We start from the raw sequence: 24,972 nt of genomic DNA on the forward strand, positions 1-24,972 counted from the left end.
CCACGCCTTATGTGTGAAAAAATATTCTTTAAAAAATCCACGCCTTACCTTGAAAAAATATTCTTTAAAAAATCCACGCCTTATGTGGACCTTGAAAAAATATTCTTTAAAAAATCCACGCCTTATGTGGACCTTGAAAAAAAATTCTTTAAAAAATCCACGCCTTATGTGGACCTTGAAAAAATATTCTTTAAAAAATGCACGCCTTATGTGGACCTTGAAAAAATATTCTTTAAAAAATCCACGCCTTATGTGGACCTTGAAAAAATATTCTTTAAAAAATCCACGCCTTATGTGGACCTTGAAAAAATATTCTTTAAAAAATCCACGCCTTATGTGGACCTTGAAAAAATATTCTTTAAAAAATCCACGCCTTATGTGGACCTTGAAAAAATATTCTTTAAAAAATCCACGCCTTATGTGGACCTTGAAAAAATATTCTTTAAAAAATCCACGCCTTATGTGGACCTTGAAAAAATATTCTTTAAAAAATCCACGCCTTATGTGGACCTTGAAAAAATATTCTTTAAAAAATCCACGCCTTATGTGGACCTTGAAAAAATATTCTTTAAAAAATCCACGCCTTATGTGGACCTTGAAAAAATATTCTTTAAAAAATCCACGCCTTATGTGGACCTTGAAAAAATATTCTTTAAAAAATCCACGCCTTATGTGGACCTTGAAAAAATATTCTTTAAAAAATCCACGCCTTATGTGGACCTTGAAAAAATATTCTTTAAAAAATCCACGCCTTATGTGGACCTTGAAAAAATATTCTTTAAAAAATCCACGCCTTATGTGGACCTTGAAAAAATATTCTTTAAAAAATCCACGCCTTATGTGGACCTTGAAAAAATATTCTTTAAAAAATCCACGCCTTATGTGGACCTTGAAAAAATATTCTTTAAAAAATCCACGCCTTATGTGGACCTTGAAAAAATATTCTTTAAAAAATCCACGCCTTATGTGGACCTTGAAAAAATATTCTTTAAAAAATCCACGCCTTATGTGGACCTTGAAAAAATATTCTTTAAAAAATCCACGCCTTATGTGGACCTTGAAAAAATATTCTTTAAAAAATAAACGCCTTATGTGGACCTTGAAAAAATATTCTTTAAAAAATCCACGCCTTATGTGGACCTCCAAAAATATTCTTTGAAAAAATCCACGCCTTATGTGGACCTTGAAAAAATATTCTTTGAAAAAAATTCACGTCTTATGTGGACCTCCAAAAATATTTTTTGAAAAAAATCCACGCCTTATATGGACCTTAAAAAATATTCTTTAAAAAAAACCCACGCCTTATGTGGACCTTGAAAAAAAATATTCTTTAAAAAATCCACGCCTTGGATAGGCCTTAAAAAAATATTCTTTTAAAAATCCACGCCTGCATAGGCCTTGAATAAATATTCTTTAAAAAATCCACGCCTAATGAGACCTTGAAAAATTATTCTTTAAGAAATCCACGCCTCTTGCAGACCTTGAAAAAAATGAGGCGTGGATTTTTAAAATAATATTTTTCTATGTTCTATGTGAGACTTCTAATGTGTACCACTTAAAGAATGTTTTCAAAGACTTTACTCGCTATTGACATTTCCTACTGCTAATTGTCCGGATATGTCATGTTGAACGAAATTTCGATACTAGATAAGGTGATGCGGCAGATTATCTTCATTTGGTCCCTTGTTAGTATCATTCCAAAATACCCTACATTTCTTCTTCTAATTTCATTCTTCTCCACTGTTTTAATCGCCGACAAACAAAAATTGGTTGTTTGGCATGATGTAGAAATAGCAGTATCATCATGTCATGATTATACCGATACTAAACTGACACTTTGACATCGACTTAACCCTAAATTGCTTTGGTGTTCCCCTTGTGAACATATTGCCCGGGTGCAATAACAATCTCGGCACATGTGGATGGGGTTTTTGGGTCCAAAACATTTTGTGGAGTCATGCTAAAGTCAACAACATACACACATGTGTGTGTGCTAGGTGCGTGCTAATGTGTGCCTGTGTGTGTTTATAAACGTATCATGTATTTGTGTTAAAATGGTATTAAGGTAAGCTAAAACAATAAACTTGATTTGCTTCAACATCTCCCCACCCATTACCCTTGCTCTTGGCCCAATGATAAACTTTAACTCCCACCTTCGCACACACACACAATGGTGTCTTATTAAGTTTACACACACAGGACCACACATATATGTATGCAATATAAAACGCCATCTGCTAGCCATGTTTATCGAACAGAATTGCTGTGTTGTTCCTGTTGTTGTTGTCGATTTTTGAGGTTCATGGCTACTATTGCCATTGCTGCTGTTGTTTGCCGCTTGTTGTCCTTGTGATGGCGACTACCGCCTGTTTGTCGAATGGCATTAAAGTTTTAATATGTTTGGCTTAAATGTGTATTACGTTTAAATACCTTTTAATTGACATGATTTGTTTTATTTTTCGGAGTCAATGTGTTGTGTTGTTGTACAGAGAGCCAGGACCCTTTTTGACTTTGCTGGTTGGGGAGTAATGAGGATGAGCCGAAGAGATGAATAGACACAGGTCAAACGGTGTTATCAGGGACAACATAAATGCGTGTAAGAGTATTTTAATTTTTGGAGGGGTTTTAATTGAGAAACTTTAATAATTAATAGTTCGAAGTTATTAAGGGGTCTTCGGATTATTTACAACCAAGACGAGTATATAATAAATTTATTAACATTAAATTTTAATTCTATATTAAAATTATAAACGTGACCTACATATTTATTAAAATTATTAGAAATATAATACATTGGTCCTTGAAAAAATATTCTTTAATAAATCCACGCCTCAGAAACACCTTGAAAAATATTCTTTAATAAATCCACGCCTCAGAAACACCTTGAAAAATATTCTTTAATAAATCCACGCCTCAGAAACACCTTGAAAAATATTCTTTAATAAATCCACGCCTCAGAAACACCTTGAAAAATATTCTTTAATAAATCCACGCCTCAGAAACACTCAGATACTCCTTGAAAAAAAATATTCTTTAATAAATCCACTCCTCAGTTGGCCCTTGAAAAATAATCTTTAATAAATCCACGCCTCAGATGGCCCTTGAAAAATAATCTTTAGTAAATCCACGCTTTAAGTACACTTTCGCCCCTATAATTTACCTAACAATTTACCTCTAAATATCTCTCCTAATGGTATTTAATCCACGGCTAAATGTTTTATTACTACTAAATAAATTTCCCAATAGAAAAAAAGCTAACACAAATCCCATATCGTTGTTGTTTTTTTTCATCTTTGTTTCTAGTAAAACCGCAAATGTTCATTTCGAATCAATAATTTCAATAAACGGATTATCCGATACTGTTCACATGAATGAAAACCAACGACCATAGAAATTACAAAAATTGCAACACAAAGATAACCGACACACAAATGAACATAACCAATAAATGAAATCCAACCTAGACAGACGAAAAGACATACAGATGAACGACGAACTCAACATGTCGACAAACCAAGCGATATTCACCAAATACATATGTTGGGTGGGAGAAAAAAACGTAAAATTGTAACACAAACATATGATATGGAGCAATTTTTTGCAGTTTTCGTTGTAATACCCAATTCCGAACCGAACAAAGTTAATTCTCTGCAAATGGACAACACAGGAATGAACCGAAGGCTAGGCAACATTGTGTTCAATGAAAAATTATTCCAACCTACACACACATACGTGCGATTATTTTTTCCAACTTGTTACTGTGCAACACCGCAATCAGAAAAGCAATGAAATGTAAAACACACCAACAACACACAAAAAATCAACAGCAACAACACCTAGATTGTGAAATTTTATTAACGTCACAAAACTCCTGTGATTTTTTTATTTGCACTTTTTTCCATGCGGTCTCAACTGTTGCAAGGAGAGAAAAAAACCATGCAACAGTTACGCCTAGGATAATGCGGACTAGGAACTTTTAAGGTTAGATCTGAGCTATTGCCGTGGATTTAAAAAAAGAATAGGGTAGAACTCAGCTAAAGGCTTGGATTTTCTAAAGAATATTTCTGAAGGACTATCGTGACAATAAGCGTGGATTTGTTAAAGAATATTTCTGAAGGAATATCAGGACAATAAGCGTGGATTTTTTAGCGAATATTTCTGAAGGACTATCGGGACAATAAGCGTGGATTTTTTAAAGAATATTTCTGAAGGACTATCAGGACAATAAGCGTGGATTTTTTAAGAATATTTCTGAAGGACTATCAGGACAATAAGCGTGGATTTTTTAAAGAATATTTCTGAAGGACTATCAGGACAATAAGCGTGGATTTTTTAAAGAATATTTCTAAAATACTATCAGGACAATAAGTGCGGATTTTTTTAAGAATATTTCTAAAAGACTTTCAGGACAATACGCGTGGATTTTTTAAAGAATATTTCTAAAAGGCTATCAGGACAATAAGCGTGGATTTTTTAAAGAATATTTCTAAATGACTATCAGGACAATAAGCGTGGATCTTTTAAAGAATATTTCTAAATGACTATCAGGACAATAAGCGTGGATTTTTTAAAGAATATTTCTGAAGGACTATCAGGACAATAAGCGTGGATTTTTTAAAGAATATTTCTGAAGGACTAACAGGACAATAAGCGTGGATTCTTTAAAGAATATTTCTGAAGGACTAACAGGACAATAAGCGTGGATTCTTTAAAGATGATTTTGGAATGACTATCATGAGAAGTAGCGTGGATTCTTTAAAGATGATTTTGGAATGACTATCAGGACAAGTAGAGTGGATTTCTTAAAGATTATTTTTGAAGGACTATCAGGACAAGAAGCGTGGATTTCTTAAAGATTAATTTTGGTAGGACTATCAGGACAAGAAGCGTGGATTTCTTAAAGATTATTTTTGAAGGGCTGTCAGGGCAATTTGAGCGGATCTTTTTAAAGGCTATACCTGAAGGAGCATTAGGATAATAAGAGTAGATTTTTAAGGATACGTTTTTAATGTCTGTCATTTCTACTATTTTTCAAGGACTATCAGTACAAAGTGGGTGTTCTTTTAATATTATTGTCCTGGGATTTTCAGGGCAATAAGCATTGATTTTTTAATCATGCGTTCGTAGAAATATCAGAGTTATGTTTCCAAGGTCCATCAGAGCAATAAACTATGGATAATTTTTTACGAAATATAAAACATGTTCAAGGACTTTCAGGGTAATACTAATATTTTTGGAGGTATGTAAGGGATAATATGCGAGGATTTTTGATAATATTTTTTTAAAGACCAGCAGAGCAATAATCCTTGGTGTTTTGAAGATAATGTTAACAGAGGTCGTACCTACACAATGTCACATATGTATATACACATAATTCCATATCCTTGTCGGCTACAACCAACACAATATCCTTGTTCTTGCTCGGTGTGTGTGTGGCCGAACATAAAAAATACCATTCAATAAAAAATTACAATCCACGCTTAGTTGAGTAATTTTTCAATTGGTGAATAATTGACGCTTGAACAAGTGTTTATTAGTAAAGTAACACACTCCGACGCACGTAGTCATAGGACATACAATGTCACACATTTCTACATATGTATGTACTCCGATAGGTGGTAATGGTTAGATGCACTTTTATTGTTCAATTGTATTGCTTTGTGTGTGCTTATTTTTGGAGGTGTGAAAAACATCCTTGTATTACACTCATATTCAGGATATGCTCCATTTCTTTTAATTTCAACTTCGTTTGATGGTTGACTTTTTTTCTGTTTGATTTTTTTTATTTATTTTATTTTTATTTTTTATTTTTCTTTTTTTGTTCTCACTTTGAGTTATCAATGAAGAAAGTAATGCAAGAGTCATGACAGGTCCCCGTGTATGAGAATTCATTGTTTTCGTCGTCGTATTGGCATTTGCAATGAGGCATAAAAAATGAAATGTATTGGAGGGACGGATGAATGGTCTTATGGCTGGCTGGTTAGATGATGTGTTGGTGGCAATAAATTTTTTACTCATACATCAGCGTATATGTAAGTAGGGAGGATGATGAAGGATCGTCATTGTCGTCGTCATCGCCTTCATCAACGGCAACCTTTTCACATTGACAAGGATAGTGATGACAACAATACTGAAGGTAATGACTCTAACGCTGTGGATGATGATGATGACTGTGGTTGTTTGTGGTAGTGATGACATTGGTGATATGTGTGGTTTTGTATTTTTTACCATCAGTATGTGAATGAAGTGTGTGTATTTCTATGACTGTGGGATTTTTTATGTAAATCAGTGATTTTTTCGTTACAAAAATATGAATCTGAAAATACTGTTTTATTGTTGTTGCTATTTGTGTGGATTGGTTTACTTAATTGTCGTTGGCAATATGGTAATTTAACCACAGATTGAGTATAAGGTTTTGTGTGACCAATAAAACTAATGAGTGGTAGCAATTTCTGAAGGTAATATATTTAATTTTTAAAAAATGAAGAGGGTTGACACAAATGTTTGTAATATCGTCTTGTATTGTATCGATTGTCATTGGAAAAATTGTTGCAAATTTTCTCGACCCTAATTGGAGATATTTACTGGGTTCTTTTGAATTTATTTAAGAATTCATTTGAATCTATGAACTTCGAATGCAATTCCTCGTGAATACAGCGTCATTGGTGACCGATGATATCAGTAAAATTCATGATTTGTTTTTGATTGATTTCACCTTTTTGATTCCCATTCGGACGATTTACTTTATATGGGTCTAAATCGTCATCACTCTTCCTAATCGAGATCTTTGACATTACAGGTATACTTTTATAGTTTCCCATATGATCCGTGGTTGACGGCGTCCTATTTGAGAACCCACAGAAGAACTACAAGAATCGGCAGGTCATTTGCATTTCGAAAATGATGTAATTTTTTTTTTTTTTTTTTTTTGTAAGAGAACATTTATCATTTTTTCGCAAATTTTTCTTACTAAAATGATCTATATCGATCCAAGATCAGAGGATGAATTTAGACAGGTTTTTCGAATGTTGCTCTAATTTGATATTTAAAGTTCTCATGGGGTGACAAATTTTCCTACCTAAAAAACTATCCCATTCTCCCACATAAAAGACTATCCCATTGTCAGCCCACATTCCATTTTTTTTAAATTAATATGTCGTAAAGAAGGAAATTCTTTATACTCTCACCATGAGTGGATCTTTAGCTCCTACATACCGAAAATTCGTTATTCAACCAAATTTTCTGTAATTTTATTTTTTTTGGTTGGTTCATAGCTATGAACGTCGAATTTTATAAAGGAGTATCGGATTATCCGAACTATGAGCGTAGATTTTTAAAAGAGTTTTTATCAAGGACTACAGGACTATTAGAGTAGATTTTAAAAATAATTTTTTGAAGACCTTAGAAATTTAGAAGGTTTCTATGAAGGACTGTCAAACCTAAAAACGTAGATTTTTATCAAGGACTATCAGAATTATGAGCATATTTTTTGAAGGATATTTATGAGGGTCTGTCAGAGCTAAAACGTAGATGTTTATCAAGGTTTATCAGATCTATGAAGCGCAGATTTGAAAAGAATTTTTATTTTTTATCCAGGACCGTCGGGAATATGAAGAAGAGTTTTAAAATAATTTGTATAAAGACTATCAGATCTTTGAGCGTAGATTTTTGAAAGAATTTTTGTGTTTTAAAATAATTTTCATGAGGACTATCAGATCTTTGAGCGGAAATTTTAAAAATAATGTTTCTGGAGGATTTTTAGAGCTGATAGCCACGTATATGGCTAGCAGAGCTGAGAGCGTATATTTTAATACATGTCTATCCGAGGTATGATCGAAGAAATTACAATGAGTTTTATCAGGGACTGCCAGATCTATGGCAGTAGATTTAACAGAGTTTGTTTAAAAAAATTTTATCTGTCGTAGAGAACTATCATCCTATCTCTAAGAGCAAACTTCATCCCTTAGTGTATGCAGTATAATTATATACTGTTGGCTCATGTTTCCTTTGTGTAGAACTGAGAGTTCTGCAACATTGTACATCGCTTTTATATTCGGATTATTTGCTTAGGTACTCCCCTTTTATTTCATGTTTTCCATACGGCAGTTATGCTGATGGTGTCGAAAACTTTATCAACTATTAATATAAACAGTAGAAACAATGGGTTGCGCCATGCTAAAGTCCGAGCAATGGTCTCGATTAGATTAAAATCAGTCCCATTATAGTCTATTTTGTCTGGAATCTACCGACTCTAATTGTTGCCTCAACATGTTCCTTTTACACATTTCATCGATTTGCTCTGTGGGCTATGATGTAAAGATGATATCCCGGATAACATGTTTGTTTATAAACATGATATCCGGGCTATCATCATCCGGCTACAATTCTGCAAATATAACCATCAACCTTAAGTATGAGATATGACGCAGAATTCCAGCAACATCTACATCTCTAGTACTTTTGCCGAGAAGTTTTTAAAATTCAGGATTTCCTGATCGGAGGAGAATTTTCCGGAGTCGCGATGTTTACAAGTCCTGATCATTTATTTGAGTTTTTAGCATTTATTAGAGTTTTTAGCAAAAATCCTGTTGAAATACCAAACATTCCGTCGCTGTAAGCCATTAGCATCATAACTATAGTCATACATACAGATTCAAATTCCATTTATTGTCTCTTAAAATATTAAATCTAAGGATCTATCTAGTAATGATATTAAAACTATGTTTGCTATTTAAAAACATACGTATTTAAATATATCCCACTTACAACAGTTGAGCTTTGAACTCTCGATCGACAACTGCATAGATCACAAAACTCCATGGCGCCATGGGCTGAAACCGCAACAGGAATAACGTGTCATAACATTCATTTACAACATTGTAAACTTTCCCACATTATTGCTAATTTTCAACACAACACACAATACAAGCAAACACTTGCACACACACATACACAATGTTCACTCTCTCACTTGGCTGCATAATTAAATATTATTTTACAATGCATCATAAATGTGTTTGCATTAATTGCACGAGTGAGATTGTGTATGTGTGAACATTATTTTCTGGAATCTCTTCCTATTTCTTCTAAATATCCAGTTGGTTCACAAATGCCATGGCCCCTTTCCCCTTCCTCCATTTCCAGCATAAATGGAACTTAACAGACAAAAATCGACAGAAGAAAACGCATCTAAAATGTCTGAAGTGCTTAATAAAGTTACGCAAACAAATGATTACACGACAGGCCAAGCCATAATTTTACAAACATCATTTTTTGTCGTCGTCGTTGTTGCTCCTCCTCATCCAACACTAGCGTCCACCAGCTATACGCTCATCATTATGACGACGATGTTCGCTGGTGTGGTGGAGGAGTCAGTGCGCTTCAGCAGAAGAAGTGCATCTGGTAAATTTGTAGCCCAGAAAAAGTGACACATCATTTGCTTCGAAAATTATGTTCTGTGTATTTTTCTTTATGAATCGAATCATAAAGAATGAAAATATACATATTTGTATGAATGCGCGTAACTGTGTGTGTGCGTATGTATGTTTGAATATTGTATTTAAGCTATTACCACACTATGTGTCTTTTTTGCGTGACGTTGACATTACTTGCCCATAGAGATAGAGTGTAATGAAATGTGTATTTGTTGTTGCATGTTGCATTAATGACTTCAAATGAAGTGCATACTCATGTTGATAACCCAGTGAACAATTTGGGGTTAAGTTATTGTAGTTTGCAAGAAAATTCAATCTAATATTGATAAATCGATTTCGAATTTCCGGAACAGATTTTGACTAAGACTAGCTGAGCCGATCTATACATCTTTATCCGTATACATCTGTAATTTGTAAACACAATACAGCCCACAGTAACGGAAAAATAGTCACAAAATTATGCGTGTAGAAAGGGTTCGGTCCAAAGAAGACGCCTATTGTAATGTAATGATCCGTTAATATTTGAAATTAACCAATTTGTCTGATTTTCTGGTCGAAATTTTACATGAAAAAGGGTAGGAAAGATCGCTCAATTTGCGTGAAAAACTACAAAAAAAATATTTTGGGGCGTATATATTTACTCTTGAAGAACATAGACCCGAGAAGATGATAGTATATCCAAGAGTGGTGGTTGACCTTTAAATTGATACCAATTATATTGTTGTGGGGTTATACGTAAATAGTTAAAGAGTGTATGTGTTATGATATTGTTTATTATTACTATTATCCCACTAGAGGGAGGAAATGTCACTCTGATCGCTTCGAAATTTTGCACGAAATTCCGGTTCTGGTCAAGGACGACGCCTATGATTTTCGGTGATGTGGAATAATATTTTTTGTCATATTTTCTAGTCGCTCTAGAACATCACGTGACCAAATTTTTATTTTATGGCGTAAATATTCAGCTCGGGAAAACAAGAAGTGGAAAATATGCTAGGGTTAGAAAGTGAAGCTATTGACCTAGATAGAGGGTGCAAATATCGCGAAATATTGTCAGCCTTTGAATATAGAACTGCAGAAAGTTATATTTTCGCGGTAATTGTGTAGGATATCATATAGTTGGCCCTGTCCGATTATCCTGCTCCGCTCACTGGTTAGTATTAAGGCTAAGGGTATGAAAACAGGAATGAAACCTGTTCTGGGAATCTTTACACCTTCCACAACAAGGTGAAGTGTATATTAAATTCGTCATTCCGTTTACAACACCTCGAAATATTAACCACATAATGTATATTTATTATGGATCAGAATAAATATACATTACACATCTGTTGAAATCAGAATGTAGCTCCTAATATTTAAAATAGAGCGTTGATACTTCCCCATATATTCGGAATTTTAAATCTTTTGTCATGTTTTTCAACAGAATTGGCTTTAATTTGATATTAGGAATTCTCATTGAGCAGAAAATCTTACTAGCCCACATTAAAATGTGACACCCATATGCTGCATTTTGAAGCGTTACGAAGGATTTCAACCTAATCATCTTCAGTTCGATATTTTGTGTTCTTACTGAGTATAACTTTTTCCAACTTAAAATGATCAATATTGCTCCAGTTTTTTTGACTCCTCCATATATTTTAAACCATTGGCTATAATTTTATATTTTGAATTCTTTTTGAATAGAAAATCTCCACACAAAAATTATCAATATTGGCCCATGCTTCCGGGTAGCTTCTATATATTGTTGCCACACATTATTCGATATTTGATTTTAAGGTTCTCATAGGGTATCTAATCTCCCTACTCAAATTTTTTTCAATATTGGTTTCCTTATTTTCTGAAATATTTATGCTTAATTTTAAAAAATGGCTACTTATAATTGTCCCGTTTAATATTCGGTATGCTTCCTGTCATAATCGTCACAATTGATTCCCATAGGTTGAAACAATCGCATAATCAACTGATTTTCTCTAGATTCATTCTTGAGAGACACAGCCTGTTATTCTCAAGGTGTTTGATGTAAAAATTCATGTTCCACTTTTCTCACTCTGTCCTTCTCCCGGCAATGGACTAAAGAAGTTTGAAGCGTCAATCGAATTGTTTTTTATAGTTGCATGGGACTACCTTTACTCAAAATATTACGTGATTAATAAAAAATGCCCAACTGGTAACTGACGAAGAACACACATCAGTAAACATTTATATTTGAATTAAAAGGAGTAGTTACCATAGCAGAACCCTAAGAGGAATTCAGCTTCTCCACAAGAAAAGTGATTTTCTTAAATTTCAAAAAATATTACGTGATTAATAAAAAATCATAGCGATCTGGAAGCTGACGGAAAACGTACATCAGTAAACATTTAAATCTCAATGAAAAGGAATAGTTACCGTAACAGAACCCAAGGGAGAAATTTTAATGTATCCTATTTTATTAGTTTTCTACGACAATCATGAATAAAAACGTCAAGAGTTCATCGATTTCTATTCGCAAGTTTCATTTTATATGAATTTTGGATGTTATGACGCGCTATTCGGTATTTCCATCAGACACCCGTTCGAAATACATATGGAAGCTTTGGCTGCATATGCACCAATTTCAACAAAACTCAATAACGCCATGCAAGTCTTAATTTAATACATTGTGCAAAATTGCGTGTTAATCGGATTAGGAGTTTGGTGCACCATTTATGTAAAATCGGACAAATATATATGTATATGTGGGAGCTATATCGAAGTCTGAACCCATCCAAAACTTACCACACATCATTGTAGACACAATTCAGTACGATATGACAAATGTTCTATTTGCCTTTAATCGAACGAAAATTTATATGGGAGCTATATCTAAATCTGAACCGATTTCCACGAAACTTGACACACATCACTTTAGACTTAATTTAGTTCGCTATGCAAAATTCATTTCATTTCAATAGGGTTTGTCCTTGGGCCAAATAAATGAGCTGTGCCAAATTTCATCCAATTCGCATTATTTACCTAAAATCGGACAAAAATGTCTATGGGATCTATATCTAAATCTGAACCGATTTTCATGAAACTTAATACACATCATTCTAGGCTTCATTCAGTACGCTATGCCAAATTTCGTGCAAATGGAAGGATATATAGGGACTTTGGCGCACTATTTACCTAAAATCGGACGAAAATATATACGGAAAATATATCTAAATCTCAACCAATTTTTCCCAATTTCAATAGGGTTCGTTCTTGGGCCAAATAAATGAGGTGTGCCAAATTTCACGCATAAATCGACTTAAACAGTGATTCTATATATACTCAAAAGGAACCATCAAACATAAGCACCCTGTACCACAGTGTGCTGAAGGGTATAATGAATGAGAAACTAATTGTACACATGTTCTCTTAATTTTCAGATCACGAATCAACTTTATATATTCAAATGGTAAGTTTGAAATCCACATTTCCATATCTTGCAAATACCTTATTTATTGTATTTATTTATTTATAAAACAACATCCGATAACGATTGGGAAATTTTTGAATGTATATAATATTCTTTGCTGGGTTCTACTCAAATGAGAGGGAGTATAATAATTTTCTTCGAAAGCGTTTCCACGATACCACACTCTGTTGTGTGTGCTTGTGTGGCGCGGCGGTGAAGGCAATTAACTCAAAAAGTGTTAAACACTTTATAGGCATCACTAACTAATTTCTTTGCATGCAGCAAGCAACGTTTTGGATGCGGTCTAAAAAGTAACAATAATTTATTTCTATAAAACATTGACAGCGACACTGGCAAGTGAGCGAGCGAACATGTGAGGGTGGTGTTGTTGGTCGACCGTTTTAGTTTAGGGCCATTGTGCCCTAAACATACGAATGACTTTTATTTTGTTTACAATTAAAAATTGTAATAAAATACTCAAGTTCTTTTTGTATGAAAAAAACCTCATAAATTTTTATCATCAACATCGACACTTGGTGGATGTTGGTGGGATGGTGTGGATGTGTGTGTGTGTTTGATATCCCCTCCCGACAAAGAAAAATTCACACACCCTCTTTAGAAAATGATAAAGACGAGATGATATAGATTGACAATGGTCCAGTAATTTAATGTGACTAAACGTTAGACAGATAGCAAGAGGAATGGGTGGACGAAATCGGAATAAATGTGCACATTGATAGACATTGTTATGTTTTTGTTCAGCGGAACATGTGGAAATGTACATTTTCAAGTATCTCTTTTGGGTTGATGAGTATTACCCCTCTTGTATGTACAGACATACATGTATACATATGTGTTGTTGTTGGTGTTTTGGTTCTTATGTTGGGGTTATGTAAAATAATCTAATAGTGAACAAATGAATGAATGCTTTGACTGATTCATGATCCTCTGGATGGTTGTGTCACACTGCATGTGTGTGTGTGAGTGTATGTACAACGAAAGTTGTGTGAACCATCAACGTTGAATCCACTTGTTTTGTACATTGAATTTCTTTGACTACACACGATCATTTCTTTGATATTTTTTTTAAAATGTGTGGAATGTTCGAAGTTTATTTCCTTTAATCAGTTATGGTATAGACCTATGAGAACTTTTTGTACACTGTCGTGAAATATGAGGGTGTTTCTTGGTTTCAGCACAGTGGGATGGGCAGACCATTGAAGAAAATATTCTTTATAGTCTCATATAGGCCTTGAAAAAAATATTCTTAAAATAATTCACGCCTTACAAAGGCCTTGAAAAAATATTCTTAAAATGAAACTATTCTTTACAAAATCCACGCCTTGAGTAGGCCTTGAAAAAATAGCCTTTAAATAATCCACGCCTTGAGTAGGCCTTGAAAAAATAGCCTTTAAATAATCCACGCCTTGAGTAGGCCTTGAAAAAATAGCCTTTAAATAATCCACGCCTTGAGTAGGCCTTGAAAAAATATTCTTTAAAAAATCCACGCTTGTTATGGGCCTTGAAAAAAATATTCTTTATAAAATCCACGCTTGTTATGAGCCTTGAAAAAATACTCTTTACAAAATCCCCGCCTTGGATAGGCCTTGAAAAAATACTCTTTACAAAATCCACGCCTCATATAGGCCTTGAAAAATAATCTTTACAAAATCCACGCCTCATATAGGCCTTGAAAAAATATTCTTTACAATATTCACGCCTCTTAGAGGCGTTCACAAAAAAAAAAAAAAAAAATTCTTTACAAAATGCACGCCTCATACAGGCCTTGAAAAAATATTCTTTACAATATTCACGCCTCTTAGAGGCGTTCACAAAAAAAAAAAAAATAATCTTTAAAAATCCACGCCTCATATAGGCCTTGAAAAAATATTCTTTAAAAATCCACGCCTTATATAGGCCTTGAAAAAATATTCTTTAAAAATCCACGCCTTATAAAGGCCTTGAAAAAATATTCTTTAAAAATCCACGCCTCATATAGGCCTTGAAAAAATATTCTTTAAAAATCCACGCCTTATATAGGCCTTGAAAAAATATTCTTTAAAAAATCCACGCCTTATATAGGCCTTGAAAAAATATTCTTTAAAAATCCACGCCTCATATAGGCCTTGAAAAATATTCCTTACAAAATCCACGCCTTTTATAGGCCTTCAAAAAATATTCTTTACAAAATCCACGCCTTGGAAAAATCTTAGGCAGTGAAAATATATTCATTTAGAAATTCAGCCCATTGTGCAATGCTTGTCATGCATTTCTCATTCTCTCTCCCAGAAACAAAAACACCATTCAGCAACGAATCGAAATGAATTGGCTTAAATTCTTTCTACCGAATATTTAATACTTCATTATTGTTGTCGTTGTTGTTGCGTTGGAATGGATTGAAGAGTTAATCTTACCAGATGTTAATGGTTTTTAAATACGCACCATTTTGTGTTCTCCATTGTGTGTTGAAGATGACATCATCGGGGAACGTTGCTTCTCATGTGTGTTCTATAGCATCCCCGCTAATGTCTGTCTGTCATTAAGTTTAGCCGACATTTTAAAGAAGTGTATGTGTAAGGCGGATTGGTGGGGTGCAGCCAACCCGTGTAGAGAAGCTTCCTTTCACATTTGCTTGATGAATGATTTAAGACTGTCATACCGTAATGAACCAAGTTGCTCGCCTTGGTTGGTCGTACACATTCGAATTAAGCAACTTAAGATATTTTTGTTGGGTTGTTCGCTAGAGAGATAAACAATAACTTCAGACGACGCCAGACGAGAACATGTGGAAGACGGGTTTCTTCGCGATGGAATGAATATTTTTTTTCCCAAGGGCAAGTGTTTGGAAAGAATTTCCAAAATTTATTAATGACTTTAAAATACATTTTAAAGCTTTATTTCGGAGGAATATTGAACAGGAGGTAAATCGAGGGTCACAAAATAGGTGGTTATTTGATCAACTGTTTGCCAGTTATAAAGGGAATTTTTACGAAATTTTCAGGGCTGTTAATCACAAGAGTAAATGTGTATACATATATTGCAAATGCATAGTAAAATCATATTACTGGCTATTTCTTCATAAAGAAATTATTTCTTTATTCCTTCTGGTACCTCCAATTACCTCTACCAAACCGTGAGCATGACGGCAACCCATTGGTCCACTATTTCTCGTACCTCCCTCACAATGGGTCAGATGTGATCCAAGTCGTGCACATATTAAAATTTCTTGAAAAGTTATATCCGAAGATGGAAAATCAGTCCACTCCTTTTGGTACCTCCCCCACAAAATGGTAAAAATTTATCTGAAAATGCATTTTATAATAGAATGGGATCATCATCAGATTCAAAATAAACTTTGCATAACCTAAAATGTTAATCATGCCTGTAGATTGTTGGGAGATGGGACTAATTGGTCCACTTCTTTGAGTACCTCACCAACAAGGCTCAAAATTTTGAAAATTTGTAAATCTCAAGCGGGAATTGTCTAAGTCTTGCACATCCGCAAAGAACACGATACCGCACCTAATGAACTTGGAATGGATTAACCTTTCTCTTCGAATATTTTGTGCAGTCAAAATACAACACTCGTCTTTTAGTCGGTATTCACGATTGTCGTATTAGCAATAAGCATCAGTATTTATTATAATAGATATTACTCATCTAACACTTTTTGGACACCTTCAACGATTGTTTGACCTTTCACATCTTGCAATTTGAAAGGAGTCGAATTCAAGTCAATAGCATTTTTCTTAAGGATCACGACCTTATACTCAAATTTATCAATGTGTCTACCGTTGAAATGAGTGCTGCACTTCTTCATGCGTTCCTTTAACCAAGCAGCTTTCTTGTAGATAGACGTGTGGATTCCCGACTGAAATGGGGCTGAGATTTCAAAGCTGTTAAAACATTCCTGCTGCTTTATCTGACTACAAGTTTGTGTAACAAAGGCCCTTACAATGTCTGTTGGACTTTGTCTCCTTTTGTTCCGTTGTAATACATTGTCAACCTAGCAAGGACTATCTGTATTTCTGTCGGACGAGTCCGAGCTATTTTCGGAACATTCTGGTATCAAAGACCTGGTAAGAGTGAATGCAGGATAATCAATTATCCTCCCTTTCGTCCGATTTAATATAAATGGTACACCAAAGTCCCTATATTGTACGAATTTTGGTCTAGCATACTGAATTATGCGAGATTTAGATACTGTTCCCATATAAATTTTTTGTCCGATTCAATGTAAATTCCCCACATATTTCTGATTTGTACGAAATTTGGCAAAGTCTACTGAAATGAGTCTAGTTTCGTGAAAATCGTTTGTCAGATTGACACGAACTTTTTCACAAAGTATCGAATTGAGACTAGAATGGCGTTATTACGTTTTGTGGAAAGTGGTGCAGATTAAATTTTGAACAGTGTGGCATACCGAATTGCGTGTATCAAGTATGATTTAAATCGATTAGTTCCATTCTACGCAAACGACTCTAACTCTGCCGAATGAAATGAAATTTGGTATAGGTTGCAGAAAGACATGTGTATGGATTGATAATCGGTTCATTTATAGATAGAATTCACATATTTAAGGGAACCCCCCCATTCTCAATTTGTTATTTTTAAGATTTTAAATGGGCTGGTAAATGAATACCAATGCTTGTTAATGTTTGTAACTTTGCACATATATATTTGAAGATTTAAAAAAGAAGAAAAATAATTTACAAAAAATTTTTGTTGTTGTTTTGTTGTTGTTTTTTGTGATTAAAGAAAAGTCCTTATTTTTGATGGCGGGCATGATAACTCCTCACTGGAACATCGGAATCCGAAAATTCCAACGGTGTTAGAAAGAGTACATGTCTGGCTCTCGTATGAACTAGGATTATTGACTTCGCTCTAAAATTAACAAAATGGCGGACCTTTGAAAAAATATTTTTGGAAAATCGCCGATTTTTTACCAAAAACCAAGTTAAAAAATAAGGAAGATCTTCACCGATTGGCTTTATCCTAGTTCATACGATAGCTATACACTCACAGAGAAACGTGTAAAAATTTGGAATCGATTGGGTTATTAGTTTTTGAGTTATCGTGCCCGCCATTCGCAAAAGAGAAAAACGCGTTTAAAGTTTGAGAAGCCCTTTAGCCGTCACTTGATGCTGACACAATAAATCGGCTATATCTTCAAGAGTTCTTGAGATTTTCAGTTGAAAATTTGTAGGGACATTCTTGAATTAGGGTAGATTCGAATTAAATCAAAAAAATTTTTGACCCCGAGAATGGGGGGGGGGGGGTCCCCTTAAGTTCGTTCAATTTCATATTAGGATACATATGTAGAATATACCCAAAGTGGTGAAGGGTATCATATTGTCGGCCCAGTCCGACTTCACTACTTTCGTTACTGGTTTCTATTGTACTCGTAGTGCGATATTTGTAGGAAGTTCAACATTTTACTCCATACAGACTTAAACTTTATATGACGGATCGGGGCCTACCATATGATACCCCACACAACTATCACCGAACTCTATTTCCTTGCAGATCTATATTACGTGCTTAGGCGATAGTTTGCGATTAGAGGTTAAGAGCTCATGACTCAAAGTCTTGGTTGGCCAGATCCTTTCCCTTGTTAATTTTGTGTGTTCGGCTTACAATGGTCTTTGACATAATTTTTGGTGGTCTCTAGAGCGACTGGGAAACCATACAGAAAAAGATTTTTGTTCATTCCATATTCTACATATAATCTGATCATAACCAAAATTTGTATGAATCGCCCTTGAACATAGCCGGAACATCATGTATAATTTCACTAACCTCATGTATAATGTCACTATCACGATCCGCCCGATATTTTCGCCTTCTGATGTAGTAATGGAAATACGTAGACACCTGTAATTATCTTAGTATAACTCTGAATACATACAACAACATAATTGGTATCAATTATCCTCTCGGATATACTATCAACTTCTTGGGTATATGTCCTTCAGGAGTAAATATGTATGCCATAGAATACAAATGTTGTAATTTTTTACACAAAAGTATTATTATGCTTATTCCGTAGTCAAACCCCTTTCTCTGTTTAAACATTTGTGATGATCGATTCATAATTGTGGTCTCTGGAGGGATCAGAAAAACAGATAAAAGTAAAGTTTTAGGTCCATTACATCCCCTAAATTATACGGATCGTTACCAAAAAATAGGGGTCTTATTTGGTCAGAAGCGGTGTTTCGAGATGATTGGTCCGTAAATGTGGCCTTTTTAGTGTTTACAAATTTTAATGGACAGACCGACGGATACTCGGCTAGATCGACTCAGCTAGTCGAGATATGACGATCGGTATACTAAAAGGTGGGTCTAGGAACAATATTTAGCTGCGTTACAAGCTTCTGGGACACACAAAGCTATAATACCCTTACAACATAGTTATGTAGGGTATACAAATAACGTCATGGTTTGTGTAAATATTATCCAATCAGGTAGCTAACGGAATATCAGACATCACACAAAAACTGAATTTTGAGTCAAAACCACAACAGAACCACAAGGTTACTCACTATTCAAATGTAATTCATTTTATAAAATTAATTTTTGTAATGCTTAGTTTTGCTTAGTTCTTCTTTTATTAAAAAACAAAAAGAATTCAATACAACATTCTCTTATTCGATCAATAAAGTTTACATTTATCCTCAGGATTCATCGGACTACCACGAGGACACCTAAAAACTTGAGAAAATTCTTCAAGATTTGACAGTGCTCCGCGTACTCGCACACTCTCTGGTGGATTATATTCGGCATCCAAAACAATAGCAGCATAATCAGAATGAATATCCGCACATAGAGTTTGTGCATAGGAAATGAAGAATAATTTCTTATTTTTATATTTTAAATCTGGCAGCTGTTCCTGATCCAAATTATTCTGCGGACGAAATGTGTACTCATACCATGTCTTATAGGATTGATAGGCTAACCGTATTCCACCATTATCGGCAATATTTTCCGATTGTACAACACTATCTGGCCAGGGATGATCAGCATAGGTGTATCGCTGATATTGTTGGCGAAAACATTCCGTGCGATCATTGAAAAATACTTTCGAACGATGATCCCACCAATCCACCTCATTGCCATATTTATCTGCATAACGTGATTCATCATCGAAGGCATGTACAATGGCATGGGCCATATGGAAACCCAATTGGCCAAAATTTACTGCTAATGGATAGATTGTTGAACGGAAGAGGTGAGGTTGCAGCACGGCCAGGGGTATGAGTATGCGATTTTCTTGGCGTATGTATTTGGGTCCCAGAGGCATGTTGGCAGGATCATAGTAAGGTGAGGAGAGTTGATTAAATTTTTCACGATTTTTACGACTTTGGATGGTGTAAATATTTTTCAAATTTTCAAAATAGTCGGTGGGTTTAATTTTCAATTCTCCATATTCCTGGGTGAAATTTACATTCTCATAATTGTAAATATTAATGGCCAAAACATTTAATTTTTCAATGGTATAGCGGCGTACACGAGGATTTACCCATTTGAATTTCTTGGATATTAGGGTGCGATTAAACACCGATAATAGGTCTTCGAACATATTATACACCGATTTTTCAATTTCCTCTAAATCGTTGCGTTTATACCACAAATTTTCCAAGAGATTGCGAAAATGTTTTCGAGTCTCTCCAATGCAATCTGAGTCCTTGGTTCCATAATGATTTACAAGATTATAAAAAATATAATTTGCAATTATCCTTTTAGGTGTACGTTTTATGACTTCCACCAAATTATATTGATATGCCTCATTTCTTTCAATAATAACCTCTTCGGGTATCGAACCAAATGCCATTTGAAAATATTGCTTCATATCCAAATCGGGCATATATTTTCGATGCAATTTATTTATAGTTGTTTCACTCCAATATTCGTCGGGTCCATAACGATTGTTGGCTCCTCCTTTGGCTAGCTCGGCTTCAAAATTTAGAATTTCTTTAGCTGTTACATCGGCTAAGTTCTGATCGAAATTAAAATATTTCTTTAAATTTTCAGAGACCTTTGTGTGATATTTCCTCCACAAATTCTCCAGGGCATCTGTTCCATATAATGCCAATGGAAACTCAAACTTTTGATGTTGCAGCACCAAAGTGTTAATGGAAACATTTTTTGGATTTCGTATTATCTCATAGCCAAAAATAATATTGATGCCATATTTATAAGAAATGTTCGAAATAGTTTCCAACCAATTGAACTCGTCCTGATTCCATTCCCCTCCTTCCAGTACCGGCATTTTTCCAAATTCATTTATAATTTCCTTCAATTGGTTCCTATAGGATTCCTCAGCTTGCTCCCGCTCCCTTTGCAAGCACGATTTGTGAAACTGTTGCACTTTCTTTTCATTTTCATTGAAGTCCTCTTCATTACTGTTGTCCAAAATTCCCTTCAATTTATTTTCAAATTCCTTATTAACATTCAGGAAAAAGCTTGTCCTCGGCTCCGTTTCATTAGCTCGATTTAATGTTTTCCAATTACCACAAGCAAACTCATAGAAATCCGTACATGGATCCACATTTTCATTTATATATGTTTGTATCTCCTTCGATTTTGCAGAACGTATGGATTTCTCTGAGTCATTGAATGACGATCCTTGAGCTCCAAGCATGGAAAACAATATTGCCCACCAGGAGACAATTGTATTAATTTTTTTGGTTTCCATTATTTCATATTTTTTTAATATTTGTTTTTATTTTAAATACCGTCGGCTATGTCACTTCAACAAAAACTAAACAAAAAATATCTACTAACCCAAATAGTATTCCATCTCCCAAATCTCTCGAAGGTCGTCAAGGGTTATCATCAAATATAAATGCCGACCACAAAACATTGTGTTCGTTTGTTTATATTTTACTATATTATGAGGGAAAATTATTCAATTTTTAATAACAAAAATTGTTTTATATAGGAAATATGTTATTTACATTTCCTCTTCTAAAAATAGGTTCGTTATCCGATTAATGGAAAAAATTATGAACAACAGCGACGGAGCGAAAGAGTGGAAAAATATGTATTAAAAAATGCTAAGTAATTGTCAATTGTAAACTTTTATGTTTTAATAAGGAATATCTTACTTAGCTGGCTGGAGACAGAACGGTTGTTCAAAAAGCTGAGCTTAAAAAATGTTCCAAGCGCGCCGTTCTTTTGCCCAGTTTTTCCAATTTGAAAGACAATGTTCCGAGTGGTCTGCGTGAACCATCACTTGGCTCTCCTTTATACGCCTTTTGAGTGGGGGAATTCTCATCCATTCTCACAACGTGATCTAGCCAACGTAGTCGCTGCAACTTAATCCATCTAACTATGTCGATGTCCGAGAAGAGAAGATGGTATATCTCATGGTTCATTCGACGACGAGAATATTTCTTTAAAACATTCCAAAAACTGCCTCATCTCCTTGTGCAAGTACCCATGCTTCAGATCCATACAACATCACGGGTAGTATCAGCGTCTTGTAGAGTGTAAGTTTGATCTGGCAAGATGTGGCCTTGTTTTTGAGTTGCTTATTCTGACCATAGTAGCATATATTGGCCAACACTATCCTTCTACGAATTCCAAAGTTGATGTTATTAGTTTTCTTTATCGCGGTACCGAGGTATATAATAAAATCGTTCACTACCTCGAAGCTGTAGTTTTCAAGTTCCTCAGTTGGTCAAGTTCCTAGCTTGGTTTTCTCGCCATTTACTGTCAGTTCCACTTTGGCAGACTCCATCTCAATTCGTTTAAAGGTGGCTCGCAATGTTCGATCCATTATGTCGATGTCATCGGCGTTGGCGAGTAACATTTGCAGTTTGGTGCAAGGAGTATCATTTCTCTTCACATTTTCATCTCGTATGACCTTTTCCAGCAGGATGTTAAACAGGTCATACGACAAACTCTCACATTTTGCAGGAATGCCGAACGCAGACATGGTTTTAAACACCTCTGAGCGGATTGGACTGTCGAATGTGGCTTTAAAGTCGATGAATAAGTGGAATGTGTCGATTCGTCGGTTTTCTCGAGGATTTCGCGCAGTGTGAAAATCTAGTCTGTCATGAATTTGGCTTGTCTGAAGCCGCATTGGTATGGTTCGATAATGTCATTGACCATTGGCTTCAGTCGTTCACACAGCACGCTGGATAGCACTTTATATGCGTCTTGTCTCCTTTTTTGTGCACGGGACACAAGATTCTGACCTTGTTCCACTTAAAGTTATCGTGCATAGCCGTATTAATTTTACAGGAATGCTGAACGTAGACATGGCTTTAAACACCTCTAAACGAATAGGGCTGTCGAATGCGGCTTTATAGTCGTGGGTCTTTTCCAGGATTTGGCGCAGAGTGAAAATCTGGTCAATGGTGGATTTGTCAGTTCTGAAGCCGCATTGGTATGGTCCATTAATGTCATTGACCATTGGTTTCAGTCGTTCACACAGCACACTGGATAACACAGCACACTTTACATGCGATGGGAAGAGGGCCAATTCATCTATAGTAGGCACATATGGCTGAGGTTCCAATCATTGGGCATGCATTCCTCTAGCCAAATTGTACTAATCAGCTGGTGCATGCTCCAGACCAGCATCTGACCATCTGTCTTGAATAATTCACCTGGTAACAAATTGGCTCCTGCTGCTTTATTACTCTTCAGCTATTAATTGCTACTCTGATCTCATTTTGGCTAGGTGTATACTAGGTGTATAACGTCATCTCTTATTGGTTCAGGGGTATTTTCTTCTTCGCCGCTACTATTTGATACTAGAAGCTTTTCAAAATGCTCCTTCCAGATCCTCAACACGTTATCTGGATCTGTCACCAGGTTTCCATCTTCATCTCTACAGGAGGATATGCCTGCACCAAAGTCTTCGGTTTGGTGTTTTACTCGTTGGTAAAATTTGCGGATTTCATTCTGACTCCTGTACATACATCTCTATTTGCTCACTTTCATGTTTTTCTTAAGGACAAAGAAATTTAAGCAAATATTGAGGACTATGTGGAACTTTCGGTGTAGATGTAGACAATATTTTTTTCTCAACAACAGTTTGGTCTTTTGGGAGCCGATATTGAAAATAATTTTTCATCTGAACACATGGCATAGGTGTGGATCTTTAAAAGAATTTTTCTCTAGGACTGCCTGCGTGGAATTTTTATTAAGTTTTCTAAAGCGCTACTTTAACAACGGGCGTAGATATTTAAAATACATTTTCTCGCCTACTACGTGATGTACAGACATACATTTTATAAAAAAATCTCATGAACTATCTGACCTATAGGCGTGGATTTTTTCGAGGATTGTTAAACGATATGGTTGACTTTTTATAATTTTTCTCAAGGACTTTATCTATAGGCGTGGATTTTTTAAGTAATTTTTTCGCCAGTACTACTTGATCTATTAACGTGAATTTTTAGATTTTTTTTTTCAAAGACAATCTGACTTACGGATGTGGATTTGTAAAATATTTTTTCCCATGGACTATCTAACTTATGGGCAAGAATTTTTTTAAATAATTTGTATCAGGGACTATCTGATTTATAGACGTGGATATGCAAAATATGTTTTTCATGTACTATTTGACTGATAGGCGAAGATTTTTTAAATAATTTTCCTTATGGACTATCTATGATTTCCGATATTGTCTCAGAACACGCAATTCTATGGTCTTAGTAATAGCCAATTAAGATTTTGAAATCTTATACTTCGTGTATCGACTTAAATTTAAATTGAGCCAAATAAGTGACCTGTCACAAATTTCATCAAAATCGGATAATAAATGCAACCTGTACTTGGCTCACAAAAATACATGGACCGACGAATGAACAGACGGACATGCAAAAATATACTTAGTAAGTGATTCTATGCATATTCTCAAAAGGAACGATTCCATATCACAAACATATGCACAAAGACAGAATACCCTGTACCAAAGTTTGGTGAAGGGTATACAAATGTAGACCACTGAAAATATTAGGTTGGGGAAAAAGAAATCCATTATTTTTATATGAACTATAGGAATTTATTTAACATGCTTCGGAATGTCCGATTTGGGCCAAATATGTACCGTTTTTTTGTATGATTTGTTGCAATTTAAAAGGTAACATCATAGTG

General features: G+C 34.9%; 1 protein-coding gene across 1 annotated transcript; it reads right to left on the bottom strand.

The window, feature by feature from the left end:
* Positions 1 to 2,247: 2,247 nt before the first annotated feature.
* On the bottom strand, positions 2,248 to 21,553 carry LOC133329831 (neprilysin-4-like). The gene is made up of 2 exons (XM_061538291.1): positions 19,525 to 21,553; positions 2,248 to 2,366 (listed from the first exon to the last, which is right to left on the bottom strand). Exons 1-2 carry the CDS (start codon positions 21,551 to 21,553, stop codon positions 2,248 to 2,250), a joined length of 2,148 nt encoding a protein of 715 aa, XP_061394275.1.
* Positions 21,554 to 24,972: the final 3,419 nt, after the last annotated feature.

The sequence above is a fragment of the Musca vetustissima genome, unplaced genomic scaffold (genome assembly GCF_032173495.1).
Source record: "Musca vetustissima isolate MV318-11 ecotype Yass unplaced genomic scaffold, APGP_CSIRO_Mvet_v1 utg51759, whole genome shotgun sequence".
In the NCBI taxonomy this organism is placed as follows: Eukaryota; Metazoa; Arthropoda; class Insecta; order Diptera; family Muscidae; genus Musca; species Musca vetustissima.